The sequence below is a fragment of the Silurus aristotelis genome (genome assembly GCF_946808225.1).
Source record: "Silurus aristotelis genome assembly, chromosome: 10".
Lineage (NCBI taxonomy): Eukaryota > Metazoa > Chordata > Actinopteri > Siluriformes > Siluridae > Silurus > Silurus aristotelis.
Genome location: NC_139583.1, coordinates 18,999,447 through 19,013,598, shown reverse-complemented (window position 1 = coordinate 19,013,598; position 14,152 = coordinate 18,999,447). Strand labels below are relative to the sequence as shown.

Here is a 14,152-nt window from a genome sequence, read left to right as displayed (position 1 = left end):
ATGTAATGTATACATTGGTTTAAATAATAAAATCAATCTCAGGTGGGCAAGATGCAAAATTGGGTATGCTAAGCCCACCCCTGCCCACTCCTGCTGCTAGTATGCAGCCAGGGATGCTCTATCATGGATAAGCAGATAAGAGAATCATCAACTACATACAGCCATAAGGAATATAAGACGCAGAAAAAAAAAGAACTTGTGCTTGATAGTCCCTTAGAATGTAAACCTAATGCTAAAAAGATTTAAATTACTATGAAACCTCTAAGTTTGCAGATGATAAACAGGATAGTGTCTCTGCCTGTCATAAGATCTATTCACAATGAACCTCCAGTTAGTTCTTACCAGAAAGCAAACATGCCCCAAATAGTTCAAGTTCTTGAAGCAACCTCAACTTTTGCCATGACTCATACACACACAGGAGACAGCCCAAAAGGCTACTACACTTATACCCCACACCAGCCACAGCTGCCTCGTTGTTCCCCAGGTTCGGAGAACTACCAGATACAAGGTTGCGTTACCAACACTGGTACTCAAATGCAGATATCTAAAACCACATGTAAGGTTACTAGATATGGGAAGTAATGAAGTAGAAAAACTTTGTTACTTTACTTAAGTAGGTTTTTCTGGTATCAGTACTTTTTTACTATTAGTACTACAGTACTATTTTTTTAGACAACTTTTTACTTTTGCTCATTTCATTTATTACACAAATATCTGTAGTTTCTACCGCTTACATTTTCCAAACAGGCTCATTACTATAGTTTTAATCTACTTGGTGACATCATAAATATTTTTCTTCTCATTGCGCACTGTTTTCAGTCCATTAACTTTTTCTTATCATTACACAGTTTTTTCAACCTGCCACTGGTGTATCATTCTCTGGCTATCACACCCCACAGACATAGGCTAGCCTACAAAGCTACAAAGCCTACAAACATTGTGCAAGGCAGAAGGCAACAAGAGGTATGGGACTGATGTGGAGGAGACCGAGGGAGTCAGGGATGTAAACATGACTGAGAACAGACATTCCTAATCATCTCCTTTGTTTTGCTTGTGTTCTATATGGTGGATGTTCAGCCTGGATACATTCATTAGGTTACAATTTTTTTATTTCTTTGTATTAATATATTATGACATAAGGTCCAGTTACCAGCATGAGACTAAATCATAAAGAACATATTTACTTTTAATCACCACATTATCTGTGTAAAGCTGCTTTAAGACAATGTTCATTGTTAAAAGCGCTATACAAATAAAAAAACAATTGAATTAAATGAGGTAGTAGTAATGACTTTTTACTAAACTTTTTACTTAAGTACATTTCAGAGCCCATATTTCTTTACTTTAACTTGACTGAAAAAGTATAGTCAGTACTTTAACTTTTACAAGAGTCTTTTAAAAACATTAGTATCTGTTCTTCTACTTTAGTGAAAGATGTGTGTACTTTTGCAATCTCTAATGGTTGCAAGCCAAAGCATAGTCCTGTATGGCAATAGCAGGATCGACCATTAATACTTGATTGACCAGTAGGTGGCAGTCACTTCCTTTGAAAAATCAACAAAAACACATCCTTAAGACATATTTTGGATAATTGTTCTGAAAGTACGATGGTACTTCTTTGTGGTGGTATCTAAACGTTCATGGGCAGCAAGTTATAAAGAACAAACATGAAATTCTGCATGAAACTGGGCAAATCTGCCACAGAGACGTTTGACACGAAATATGTTTGGCATACAGCGATGCTGCAATGAGTCATTCGAGGTGTTTTGAGTGGCACGCATGCTTCAAGGGCGGAAGAACATTACTGAAAGACAACGAGAGATCAGGAAGACCTTCAACGAGCTCAACCCCCCGTAAATGTCGAAACCATTCGCCAACTAGTGCATGATGATCGTCGGAGAACAATCCGCATATCACTTCCGCACCCACCCTACTCACCAGATTTTGTTCACCCTCTTGCCGAAGATGAAGATCCATCTTCAGGGGAAATGAAGGAATAAAGAGCAAAAAGAATTTCACAATCGGAGTTATTCGACATAAGTTATTCAGGATATGAGGCAAAATGTAAACTGCTTTGCTATAGCACCAGCATTAGGCTAATCAGTGTTTTTTCTCTTGACTAAATAGCAGGGGAGGAAGATGAAGATGAAACCTATCAAAAACAATAGAGTTGCAAAACACTTCACAAAAACAAAGAAATCATAAATGAAAACGTATGTCTATCAACAGATCAATGAGTAAATATCAGCTCATTTGGACTTTTGGTTTCTGAGAAACAGCTATTTAAACTTAAATCTGCACCTACAGTATTGTATTAAACAACGGTTGTTGACATCTGGTGTACATCCATATGACCGATCATGAATTACCACACAAAATTAGCTCTGCCTTTTTATAACTGTTGCTGTGTTGTAGCCTAATATAGAAATCTCACTGGTTGAGTTTCTCTCTCTTTAGAGTAGTTGGACATCACTATTGTGATAAATGCGATATGCGTTTATAAATGCACCCCGCAGCGGCTAATTTGAGTGACACGGCTACTAGTCGTTCCCTAGATCAAATTAGCTCAATGTTAATCCCGTCAAATGCCCACTTTAACCCAACTGCCCATTCATTAGCAAAAAAACTCAACAGGTTATTACTTAATGCTGTTTACAAATTTCAGCTTGACCTAACATATGGTTTGTACATTTTTTAAATATTTAACTCTAGGATTCCCATGAACAAATTTTGCAAGCTCCGCACAACTTGGATTTATTCGCCTGTTCTGACCAAGTTACTTTCAACATCATTTAGAAGCAAATGTTTCAATAAAAAGGGGGAGTGGTGGCTCCAGCGGTTAAGGCGCTGGGTTGCCGATCGGAAGGTCTGGGGTTCGAGCCCCGGTATCGCCAGGCTGCCACTCTTGGGCCCTTGAGCAAGGCCCTTAACCCTCTATGCTCCGGGGGTCCCTTACGAGGAAAATATCAAGGTCCGTGACGTGGGGCCGCCTTCCCGTGGGCTCACCACCTGCAGGAGGGACTGTAAGGGACAGTGCTGTGAGGATTGGGCAGCAGTCGAAGGCGGGGTATGCCTGCTTAGACTGCTGCCCCCGCGACCCGAATTACGGATAAGCGGGAGAGAATGAATGTTTCAATAAAAATGTGTCCAAACACTCAGCATCATTATGTAAGAATAATGAATTTTAATCAATAAAGAATGAAAGGTTTTGATAAAGCTGAAGAATTTTGTTAATTATAATAATAATCAATAATCAAAATTTCCTGTTACAATTGAACAAGAAATGCATTAGGACACCTTCTTATGCAAGTTTATCACAAGCACATTATAGCAGTTAACTTAAATTATGCATGTTTTTTTTCTGTTCCTTGTACAAATCTAAAAATTGACCCCAAAACTGAGTTTGGTTATGCCAGCAAATGTTCTTTTATTTAATATACACAATACACTTGTAAACACAATAACACAGAACATTTTGTGTGTTAAATCAGGTACAACTATTCATTTCAATTGCTTTACCTAGTAGTTTTAAAAATAGCACACTGACTACACACATGTTTACCATCTTTTGTAAAATAAGCAATAAAATATTTTTCTGCAATTTGTTCACTGCATTAAAGGGAAGTAAAAATATTTAGACAGAACAGTTCTTTGTAACCGGTATACAGAAATAAGATTTAATGAAAAAACAAAAGCACACAGAGCTAGAGCATGCACAAAAGAAATGTTTTTTATGGCTTAATGATGACCTGGTTCTAAATTCTAATGATCCATGTAAAAAAAAAGGACCTGAGAATAAAACAATATAAATAAAAATAAAAAAAAGTATTACTAAAACACATTCTGCTAGAGAAATGATATCCTAGTATATTCCATAGAAAATTCAACTCAGTCACACACAACTTAATGCAACAATTCCTGTGTTAAACTCCATATCTACTTTACATCAATGCAAATGAAATTTTACAGCAGATATAAACATTATAATGTGGGCAAACACATATGATGCTTATTAGGATGCATACTGTAGAGCAGCAAGAGTCAGCTGTTCAGAAGATATGATTGGCCTATGCTGGTGACTATGAAAGGTTCATAGAAAAGAGTGCATTTGAAACCATTGCAGAATGTGCATTAGAACTGTCCAAAAGGCACCTAAAGGGTCTGTTAGAGGCCACTGACCACCTGTTTAGTGCCATATGACCTACCAATGTTGAAAACAAAGCCTTTTTAAAATATTGCTCTGTATCCATATACAAATGTGGCCATTTAGCAATCTGAAGAAAAAAAAACATTTCTCAAGGAAAATGTAATCTTAGCTATGTGCTGGTGAGCTGAAAATATAAAAAATATATATATTTTTTTTTATTCATTGCTACCTAACTGTCTAACTGTTATGTAGCTCTTGTGTAAATTATAAATTGGAGATTTTGGCAACACCAGCTTTTCAGTCTCTAAAGTAAATTTACCGCAAGTTGCTGTTGAGTTTAGTCCACTCGAAAATGTCTTGCTCACATACAATGTCCGTGTTGATCAGCAGGTAACGATCACCAACACAGAAGTGCTTCTGGCAGGCTGCGCATTTGAAACACTCAAGGTGGTACACTTTGTCACGGACCCGCATTGTCATTTCAAACGCCCGGATCCTTTTCTCACAGGAAGCGCAGAGCCCATCCTGACCAAACAGTCTGTAAAGGAGAGAAGGGACCTCTGACTGAGTTAATACTGCCCACACGTATAAATGTTTTTTGTACATTTGTAGAATTTTACACATTGGGTTTGGATTTCAAAATCATAAAGGCTGATGTTTTTTCATACTCGAGAACATACACAGTGCGAATTCCTCACGTAGTCATGTGGTGACACAAACAAATCTCCCAAAAAGTTTGATTGCACAGGTTAAAAGCTGACAGGCAGAAAAGTTAATTTGACTCGCATTTTTACCAATAAAAATGAGTAAAGAAGCATTTTTAAATCTTATGGCTGTATACAGAGAGATTAGCACATTATCAATTTATAAAATTTTATGTAAACATATTTTCATATGTTTTAATTAATGGCAATAATATAGCCCGACTGCGTTTCAGAAATGTGCTAGTGTACTAGCATGAGAATGTGTTTTTGTTTGAGATTTCAAAGCTTTTCTCCATGTCTGTCTGGATAAAGGCAACGGCTAAACACTGTAAACATCATAAAAAATCTAAAACAAAAAAGCTCTTAAAAGTCACCCTGAAGGTAGGGTAAAAAAGCAGCAGTAAAAAAAGTCACCCAAAAGCCACCCTGCTTGATGTTTGGGGCTCTGTGTATAAACAGAAATGCGCAAATTCACAATGGGGGAGTGGTGGCTCCAGTGGTTAAGGCGCTGGATTACTGATCGGAAGGTCGGGGGTTCAAGCCCCGGTATTGCCAAGCTGCCACTCTTGGGCCCTTGAGCAAGGCCCTTTACCCTCTGTGTGCTCCAGGGGCGCCGTATCATGGCCGACCCTGCGCTCTGACCCCAGCTTCCAAGCAAGCTGGGATATGCGAAGAACAACATTTCACTGTGCTGTAATGTATATGTGACAAATAAAGGCTATTCTATTCTGGCTATTCCATTATAATAAAAGAAGTACCAAGTATTCGAACATAAAGTAAATTTACAATCATGGTCCCCAGAAATAACAAGCTTAACACTCACCTTAGGTAGTCTCTACGACACAGCTTCCTACCGAGCTTGTAGTACAACCTTCGGCCAACCTCACCCAGCCGACAACCGCAAAGGTCACAGCTCAGGCAGTCCTCATGCCAGTACTGTTCTATGGCCTTCAGGAAAAAACGGTCTCCAATGGTTTGCTGACAACCACCACACATTAGCATTGACGGAGGCACCTGGAGGACCTCATCCACTAGCTCTCTGTGGAGAAGGGCAAAACAAATAATTAGCCTATGGCATTTATCACCCAAATTGCTGGGTCATTGCTTAACTAGATTTTGATTGTTAAGATTCTTGATGAGGTAATATATGTGTGTGTAATATAACAATTTCTTCTAATGCACACAGATGGTAGAGTCAAAATGGTGGAGGTGGTGTAATGGTCTGAGGAGTGTTTTGGGGCCCATTTATACCAATCAATTAAAGTATCTGACCATCCATCGTCAATATTTGCCATGTTGACAATATTTGTAAGGAGCACCAATAGGTTGGATTCAGATAATCTGCTCTAGCAAACATGCAATAGACAGAACTTTGAACTGGATTACTATTCGAGAATTGTCAGGCCGATTTATTGATTTTAGGAATATAATTTATGATTATTCAAATATTATTTGTAGGCATTTACATTTTTTCAATGGAATTTGTTTCAGTTTCATTTGTCTAGAGCATTTAACAATAGTCATTGTGGCAAAGCAGCGTTACAGAGATAAAAAAAGGTTATTGATGTACACGTTTATCGCCTACAAGTTCGTTCCTTATAAGTTTATCCCCAAATGAGCAAACCAGTAGCGACTGTGGCAAGAGATGGGATGAGGAAGAAACCTTGAAATGAACTAAAAGGAACCAGGTCTTCATCTAAGTGGCACCGAATGTCCATTTATTACAGGTCAGTTATATTATTACAGAATAATTCATGCTATCAGCAGTCCTGTCCAAATCCATCCTCATTGTTCTTGAGCATGTTATTGTTGTATTGTCAATAATATTATATACACAACACCCATGGAGGATACATTTGCTTTATTTCTCCCACTTTTAGATGGAAAGCCTCCTTCCAAACTCCTACAACTGCACAAAAGTATGCGCTTTCGTAAATCTTCAATTCGACACTGACAGTTTCCTATGTGACTGTTATATCTGCAATTTATCATACAAATACATTACTTAGCGTTAAAGAGAAGAAGGATCTGTACAACCAAAAAGCAACTTACTCATTGACCTCCAGGCTCTTCCTCTCAACTGTAGATGCCATGTTAGAGTATTAATCCGAATCACAGCTGTGGCTTTATGGTGACGGTTCAGAGAGGAAATGCTTTTACTTGTCCGCTGTACTTTTTACACGTCAAACTCTCACGCACTAAGCACGGAAACTGTGCAATATAAACATATATAAATAAAGAAAAATAATACTGCGCCCCAGTATCATTCAGCCTACAGACAGCGTGGTGTAAAATGCGTCCATTTTCCATGCGACACTTTTCAACGTCCTTAAGATGATGATGATGATTACAATAGAGTCACTCCACTGACTGTAGACGTCCTGTATATCATATCAGATATCTCACGCTATCCGGAAAATAAAAACCTAGTGATTATTGCGGTGAAATTGCAACCTTATTAACGGCGACAGGGTGAAGGACAATTCTCACGTCGCGCTCGCCAACTCCAAGCGGAACTCGCGCCCTCCGCGTTTTGTACTGCAGGTATTTTTGAGAAGCCACGCCCACCCGGGCTGTTCCGCTTTCGTTTCCCACTTCCTTCTCACGACGTCTCGGACCAGGAGTAAACACAATCGTGATTTCGCGAGGAAGTCATGAGCGAGTCGTGACACGGTTGGTCAGGGCGGTTGCACGAGCTCCAGCCTATAAAAAAAGGGTCACGTGTAAGATTAGATGATTAAAATGTACCAGATTGCAATGCATTCTAGAGCTGCTTCTGTTAAACGTGGTGTTGTTTGGGTAATGGAGGTGCAGTCATACATTGCAGTATGCTACTGATAATATTTCCAGGCCACACAGATCACGCATTACTTTATGACCACCTACCTACTATTTTGCTGGTCCACACTTTTGCTGCCAAAACAGCCCTGATCCATCGAGCATTAACTGCAGAAATCTGAGCCACAGTAGCTCATCTGTTGTGGCCTTCGCTCCCCATGTGCATCATCGCTGGTTCACCACTGTTCCTTCCTTGGACCTGTTTTGATAGATTCTGAGTACTGCAGACTATGAACACCCCACAAGAGCTGCAGTTTTGGAGATGCTCTCAACCAGTCGTCTCGTCATTACAGTTTCCCCCTTGTCAGACTCACTCAAATACTTACGCTTGCTTATTTTCCTGCTTTTAACACATCAACTTTGAGGAAAAATGTTCACTTACTCACTGCAAAATATATCCCACTGCTAATAGATGCCATGATGAAGAGATAATAAGTGTTATTCGTAATTAGTGCTTGGTTGGTGCATTATAAATATCCTTATAAAAATGACTATGGATCAATCAGCTTCCAAGCACATATAGTGAACACGTGTCGTGCAGATTGATTTGCATTAATTTATTCATTCATTCATTTTCTTAATACTAACAACTGCTGGTAACATTAATGCCCCATAAAACCAAAATAACATTTAGTTAAAATGCTTATTGTGGAAAAGTAGTAAGTCAGTGTTTAATGCCATAAATGTAAATGCTTTAGGCACTTTGCTACTTGGGTTGGGTTGGGTTGGGTTTTCAAGCCCCGTTGGGCCCTTGAGCAAGGCCCCTAAACCCCTCTGCTCCAGAGGTGGTGTATAATCTCTGACCCCAGTGTCCTAACAAGCTGGGACATGCAAAGAAAGAATTTTACAGCTTCTTCCTATATTTATTTATTAATGTAATGTTTGTGTTTTTTCTTATTCTATCATCAAAACGTTAATTTACTTAAAGACTACTTTTGTGGACTGTTTGTCTTAACATGCATTTCTGTGTGATATTGTTGAGGAGAACTGTTATCTGCTGCCAGAGCCAGGTTCACTGAAGGAGAAAGGCAACTGGACCTTGAGATAAAACAGCGAATTCAGTGTGCTGTGACCACTCCCATTTCCCCAGGAGGCATTACTTGGCCTGTAGTGGCACATAGATAACAGAAATTCCATATTGATTTTGTATAAAATGAAGCAAGCCAGCTAAATTGGAACTGCACTGAAAAAAAAACATATTGGTATGAAATTTTCCACGACAAAATAGTTTGGTAACAATTTCCATGCAAAAAAACATACATTTAAAAAAAAAAAGGTTTACATTGTTTTATAATGATTATTCTTTAAGTATGTTATGTTAACTAAAGTTTTTTTCATTATTTTCCCCTAGTTTGAGTTAAATTACCTATATAAACCTTCACACAATCTAAACATTATCATTACGATTTAATGGTCCTAACATCTTTAACACTACCAACCAGATAAAGTGAGTAAATGCTCTTCAGCTTTCATTAAGACTAAACACAAGTTTTCCTAGTTTTGTGAGGAAAACAATGCTCAGTATTACCCAGTGAAGTAATTTAACTCTATTTATTATATAATATTAACATTTTTATGTGACTTAAATTTGTACAGAATTTTTTTGTTTGTAAAACAGATCACAGATTTGTTTTTCTCATATTTATTAACCACTGAATAACTATTTTCAGTATGGTACTAAGTAGTTTATGGTCAATACATTCTTTGAAGGCAGGCAGAAGCCAGCCACTTGGGTGTAGCTAAATCGAGCTAATTTTATATAATAAATAAACAAACAAACAAAAAAAAAAAAAAAATATATATATATATATATATATATATATATATATATATATATATATATATATATATATATATATACAGTAAGGAAAATAAGTATTTAAACACCCTGCTATTTTGCAAGTTCTCCCACTTAGAAATCATGGAGGGGTCTGAAATTGTCATCGTAGGTGCATGTCCACTGTGAGAGACATAATCTAAAAAAAAAATCCAGAAATCACAATGTATGATTTTTTAACTATTTATTTGTATGATACAGCTGCAAATAAGTATTTGAACACCTGAGAAAGTCAATGTTAATATTTGGTACAGTAGCCTTTGTTTGCAATTACAGAGGTCAAACGTTTCCTGTAGTTTTTCACCAGGTTTGCACACACTGCAGGAAGGATTTTGGCCCACTCCTCCACACAGATCTTCTCTAGATCAGTCAGGTTTCTGGCCTTAAGCTGAGAAACACGGAGTTTGAGCTCCCTCCAAAGATTCTCTATTGGGTTTAGGTCTGGAGACTGGCTAGGCCATGCCAGAACCTTGATATGCTTCTTACAGAGCCACTCCTTGGTTATCCTGGCTGTGTGCTTCGGGTCATTGTCATGTTGGAAGACCCAGCCTCGACCCATCTTCAATGCTCTAAATGAGGGAAGGAGGTTGTTCCCCAAAATCTCGCAATACATGGCCCCGGTCATCCTCTAATTAATACAGTGCAGTCGCCCTGTCCCATGTGCAGAAAAACACCCCCAAAGCATAATGCTACCACCCCCATGCTTCAAAGTAGGGATGGTGTTCTTGGGATTGTTCTCATCATTCTTCTTCCTCCAAACACGTTTAGGGGAATTATGACCCAAAAGTTCTATTTTGGTCTCATCTGACCACATGACTTTCTCCCATGACTCCTCTGGATCATCCAAATGGTCATTGGCAAACTTAAGACGTGCCTGGACATGTGCTGGTTTAAGCAGGGGAACCTTCCGTGCCATGCATGATTTCGAACCATGACGTCTTAGTGTATTACCAACAGTAACCTTGGAAACGGTGGTCCCAGCTCTTTTCAGGTCATTGACCAGCTCCTTCCGTGTAGTTCTGGGCTGATTTCTCACCTTCCTTAGGATCATTGAGACCCCACGAGGTGAGATCTTGCATGGAGCCCCAGTCCGAGGAAGATTGACAGTCATGTTTAGCTTCTTCTATTTTCTAATGATTGCTCCAACAGTGGACCTTTTTTCACCAAGCTGCTTGGCAATTTCCCCGTAGCCCTTTCCAGCCTTGTGGAGGTGTACAATTTTGTCTCTAGTGTCTTTGGACAGCTCTTTGGTCTTGGCCATGTTAGTAGTTGGATTCTTACTGATTGTATGGAGTGGACAGGTGTCTTTATGCAGCTAACGACCTCAAACAGGTGCATCTAATTTAGGATAATAAATGTATTGGACATGGACATTTTAAAGGCAGACTAACAGGTCTTTGAGGGTCAGAATTCTAGCTGATAGACAGGTGTTCAAATACTTATTTGCATCTGTATCATACAAATAAATAGTTTAAAAATCATATATTGTGATTTCTGGATTAAATTTTTTTAGATTATGTCTCTCACAGTGGATATGCACTTCGATGACAATTTCAGACCCCTCCATGATTTCTAAGTGGGAGAACTTGCAAAATAGCAGGGTGTTCAAATACTTATTTTCCTCACTGTATATACAAATATATAAAAACAAATATATCTCTGAAACATTAAAGTGTGACAAACATGCAAATAAATAAGAAATCAGAACCTTTTTTTACACCACTGTATATATATATATATATATATATATATATATATATATATATATATATATATATATATATATATATATATATATATATATATATATATTTACACAAATATATAAACACTGCATCTAACTCAGAGCCAAGAGATTTCAAACTTGACCTTTTCTTTACAAACTTATTTGCAAAAACACCTGCTTAGTGTTGTATGAGGGAAAAAAGATAATCTACAATACTCTATTATTCAATATTGTTAGGTAAATGACTATTCAGTTAAATTTATTATTAGTTATTTCTAAATTGGAGCAGACAAACATGTATCTTCCTCATATCTCCACTTGTGATACAAATGTCTTATAGAATTTATGTCCAGTCTTAGTGTATGATCCATTAGGCATAATATAGTTTTTTTTAAGACCTTGTAAGACACAGTGATCTTTCCAGTACTTGCTAATGGCTGGAAAGAATGTGGTAGATTGCAAAACTCTGTAGCCAGGATTTCCTTATTATTAATAATTTTAGTGCTTTTTTCCCTAACCATTTATGTTAGAACATAATGCTATCAAGAATGCCCACCATTTCCTGTGGCTTGGAGACAGCAAACACAGGGGATGTACAGGAAATAAGCTCAGAGCAACTTTCTGCTTCCCTTGTTTTGCTTTTCTGCTGTATCATCATTAGCTGGATTTTGCCAGATGGCTCTGTTTGATAATACAGTGGCTTTTGATAAACTGCATGGCATTTAAAAACATACAGTATCTGTAGTAGCGTAGGGTGTGATTATTGCCAACCTGAGGGCACAGAGCAGTATCTCACTGTCAGTGAGTGTGGACATTAAAGATAGCAGAAGATTCAATAAATTGTGCATCAGAAATATTGTTTGCTTTTATACACTCCTGCATGTGAAAATATTTGAATTTGGCAAGCTCTGAAGCAATCTCACTTTCTTTCCACTGACTCACCAGGGTCACCACATTGGAAGTACATTGAAGGGCGGAATTCCCAAAACTCTTATATAATTATTTACAGGCCCTTCACTTCAACTCGCACAACTCGCATTTGCAACATTGTTCACCTACAAATCTAATCAAAGGTGGCCTGTCATTAGTTGTTTAAAACACCAAGTTGTAGATTTCAGTATATGAAAACCTGAATTCAGCTCTATTGTTTCATATTTAATATATATCAAATCCAAATGTCAGTGTATCACAAAACAAAAAAATTTGCCTTGCATTTCTAGCAGCCAAAACTTATTAGGACACAAATCTTAGAACACTATTTAGCATACTATAACATGAATTACTATAAACTCCTAAGTGATGCAAAACTAATTACAGTTAAATGATCCTATAAAATGTACATTAAACATGTAAAATTAATAACAAAGAAAAAAATTAACTTGTAATGAAGTCAAAACAATCTAAATATTTTGGCTTTATTACCAAAAATTTACAAAAAAAGGAACAAATGTAAATACAAATGACATTTAAGATACAAAACTGCAGCAGTGTATTGCACTAGAGCAACGTATTCAGCAGGATGGATGACTTTTTTCACTTGACTTCCATGTAACTGGTGTTTTATTCCCCTAATTCTCTCAATTCCTGATCATCGTCAGCATACACGCAATGCGGAATTAGCTTGTTAAAGGATTGTACTCTAGCATGTCTGAGGCAGTAAGTGCACCAGCCTTTTCAATGAAGGGGCTGATTTCTATGGCTTTAGCAGGAATGCTATTATTAGCTATATGCTAATATTATTGGCAGCAGCATCGAACCATGCAAAAAAAGTGGTTGTTTTTTAACCAGGATATGGTCTGTAATCACGATGGCATGGGATCTGCCTCTGTAGTGATAGCGCGTAATCCATAGTAAGACAAATGCTGTAATCTGACCTGTAAACTACAGGGCACTCTTCTAAATGATAGTGGTACGCAGGAATGTATGGCCCAAAACCTCTTAATTCTACAGAATTGTAAATTACTTCTAATGTCTTGTTGTGTACCATTTTGTAATTGGCATATACTGAACCAGTGTTTCCATTGTGAGTAATCTGCCTGCAAACATTTTTACAGGTTGGTAAGAAATTTCTCTTTTTTATTACCTTGCTGATATAAAAAAAAAAGTGTTTCTGACTCCAATGAAGGCAGTAAGGTAAACATCTTAAAACTAGGTGTTCCTGTTTAGGAGAGCAGATAGTTTCTGTTCAGGAGAGCAGTTTTCTCTTTAGCATCACATGAGTTGTTGATGGTCATACAACACACTCTTCTCTTCTGTCCATATGGAAAATGTTCAAAGTACAAAAGTCTATTTTAGAAACCACAAGTGAAACGATATATAATTTTTTTTCATAATGTAAATGTAATGTTTAAAAAACAAACAAAAAAACCCCCCACAAATTAAATATTCAATCCACCAACTCAATGTAATGTGTTCATGGTCACATTAAGAAGAACAATATTAAATGATCATCAGGAAAATCTCTATTCTGATTTATATCCATGCAGAAATCTGTGTCCGGCTAAGAAAACAAACATGAAACAAATATGTCCACTAAGTCTACAACAGCCGAACACTTACGTTCACACTTACCCAATTACTGAGCCCACACACCAGGAGACACCCACTATTACCATCACACTCACAGTATATAGACTGTCTTGTCACATATGCTGTACAAAGTATACACTCTGTGTTATTGTGCCAGTCAATACCAAGCATTGCATAACTGTTTGCTTATCTGGGTCGACCCAGTTCCTTTTATTGATGTTTTGTCTGTCCCTGTCCTAGTTTATTTTGTTTGCACATAACTCGATCCCTGCCTGTTTGTTGACCATGTTTATAGATCATATTTTTTCCTGTTTGCCATGGTTATCAAAGCCACTGAAATACAGTATCATTAAACCATTTGTAATGACAGG

At 37.5% G+C, this 14,152-nt stretch overlaps 1 protein-coding gene and 1 long non-coding RNA gene across 2 annotated transcripts; one reads left to right on the top strand and one right to left on the bottom strand.

Moving 5' to 3' along the window:
- Positions 1 to 3,402: 3,402 nt before the first annotated feature.
- On the bottom strand, positions 3,403 to 7,870 carry lmo2 (LIM domain only 2 (rhombotin-like 1)). Its single transcript, XM_083552750.1, has 4 exons — positions 7,738 to 7,870; positions 6,904 to 7,554; positions 5,675 to 5,890; positions 3,403 to 4,685 (listed from the first exon to the last, which is right to left on the bottom strand). Exons 2-4 carry the CDS (start codon positions 6,942 to 6,944, stop codon positions 4,463 to 4,465), a joined length of 480 nt encoding a protein of 159 aa, XP_083408876.1. The 5' UTR covers positions 6,945 to 7,554; positions 7,738 to 7,870; the 3' UTR covers positions 3,403 to 4,462.
- A 323-nt stretch (positions 7,871 to 8,193) lies between these two features.
- LOC310732350 lies at positions 8,194 to 10,958 on the top strand. The gene is made up of 3 exons (XR_014535449.1): positions 8,194 to 8,474; positions 8,540 to 9,279; positions 10,644 to 10,958. It is a non-coding gene; the product is annotated as an uncharacterized lncRNA (long non-coding RNA).
- Positions 10,959 to 14,152: the final 3,194 nt, after the last annotated feature.

Bases quoted from the DNA above. Each gene is read 5' to 3' on its own strand.
- lmo2 (XM_083552750.1), bottom strand. From the start codon at position 6,944: ATGGCATCTACAGTTGAGAGGAAGAGCCTGGAGGTCAATGA. The intron at 5,891-6,903 runs GTAAGTTGCTTT...CCTTCTCCACAG, and splicing joins AAGAGCCTGGAGGTCAATGA to AGAGCTAGTGGATGAGGTCC. The intron at 4,686-5,674 runs GTGAGTGTTAAG...TCTCCTTTACAG, and splicing joins TGTCGTAGAGACTACCTAAG to ACTGTTTGGTCAGGATGGGC.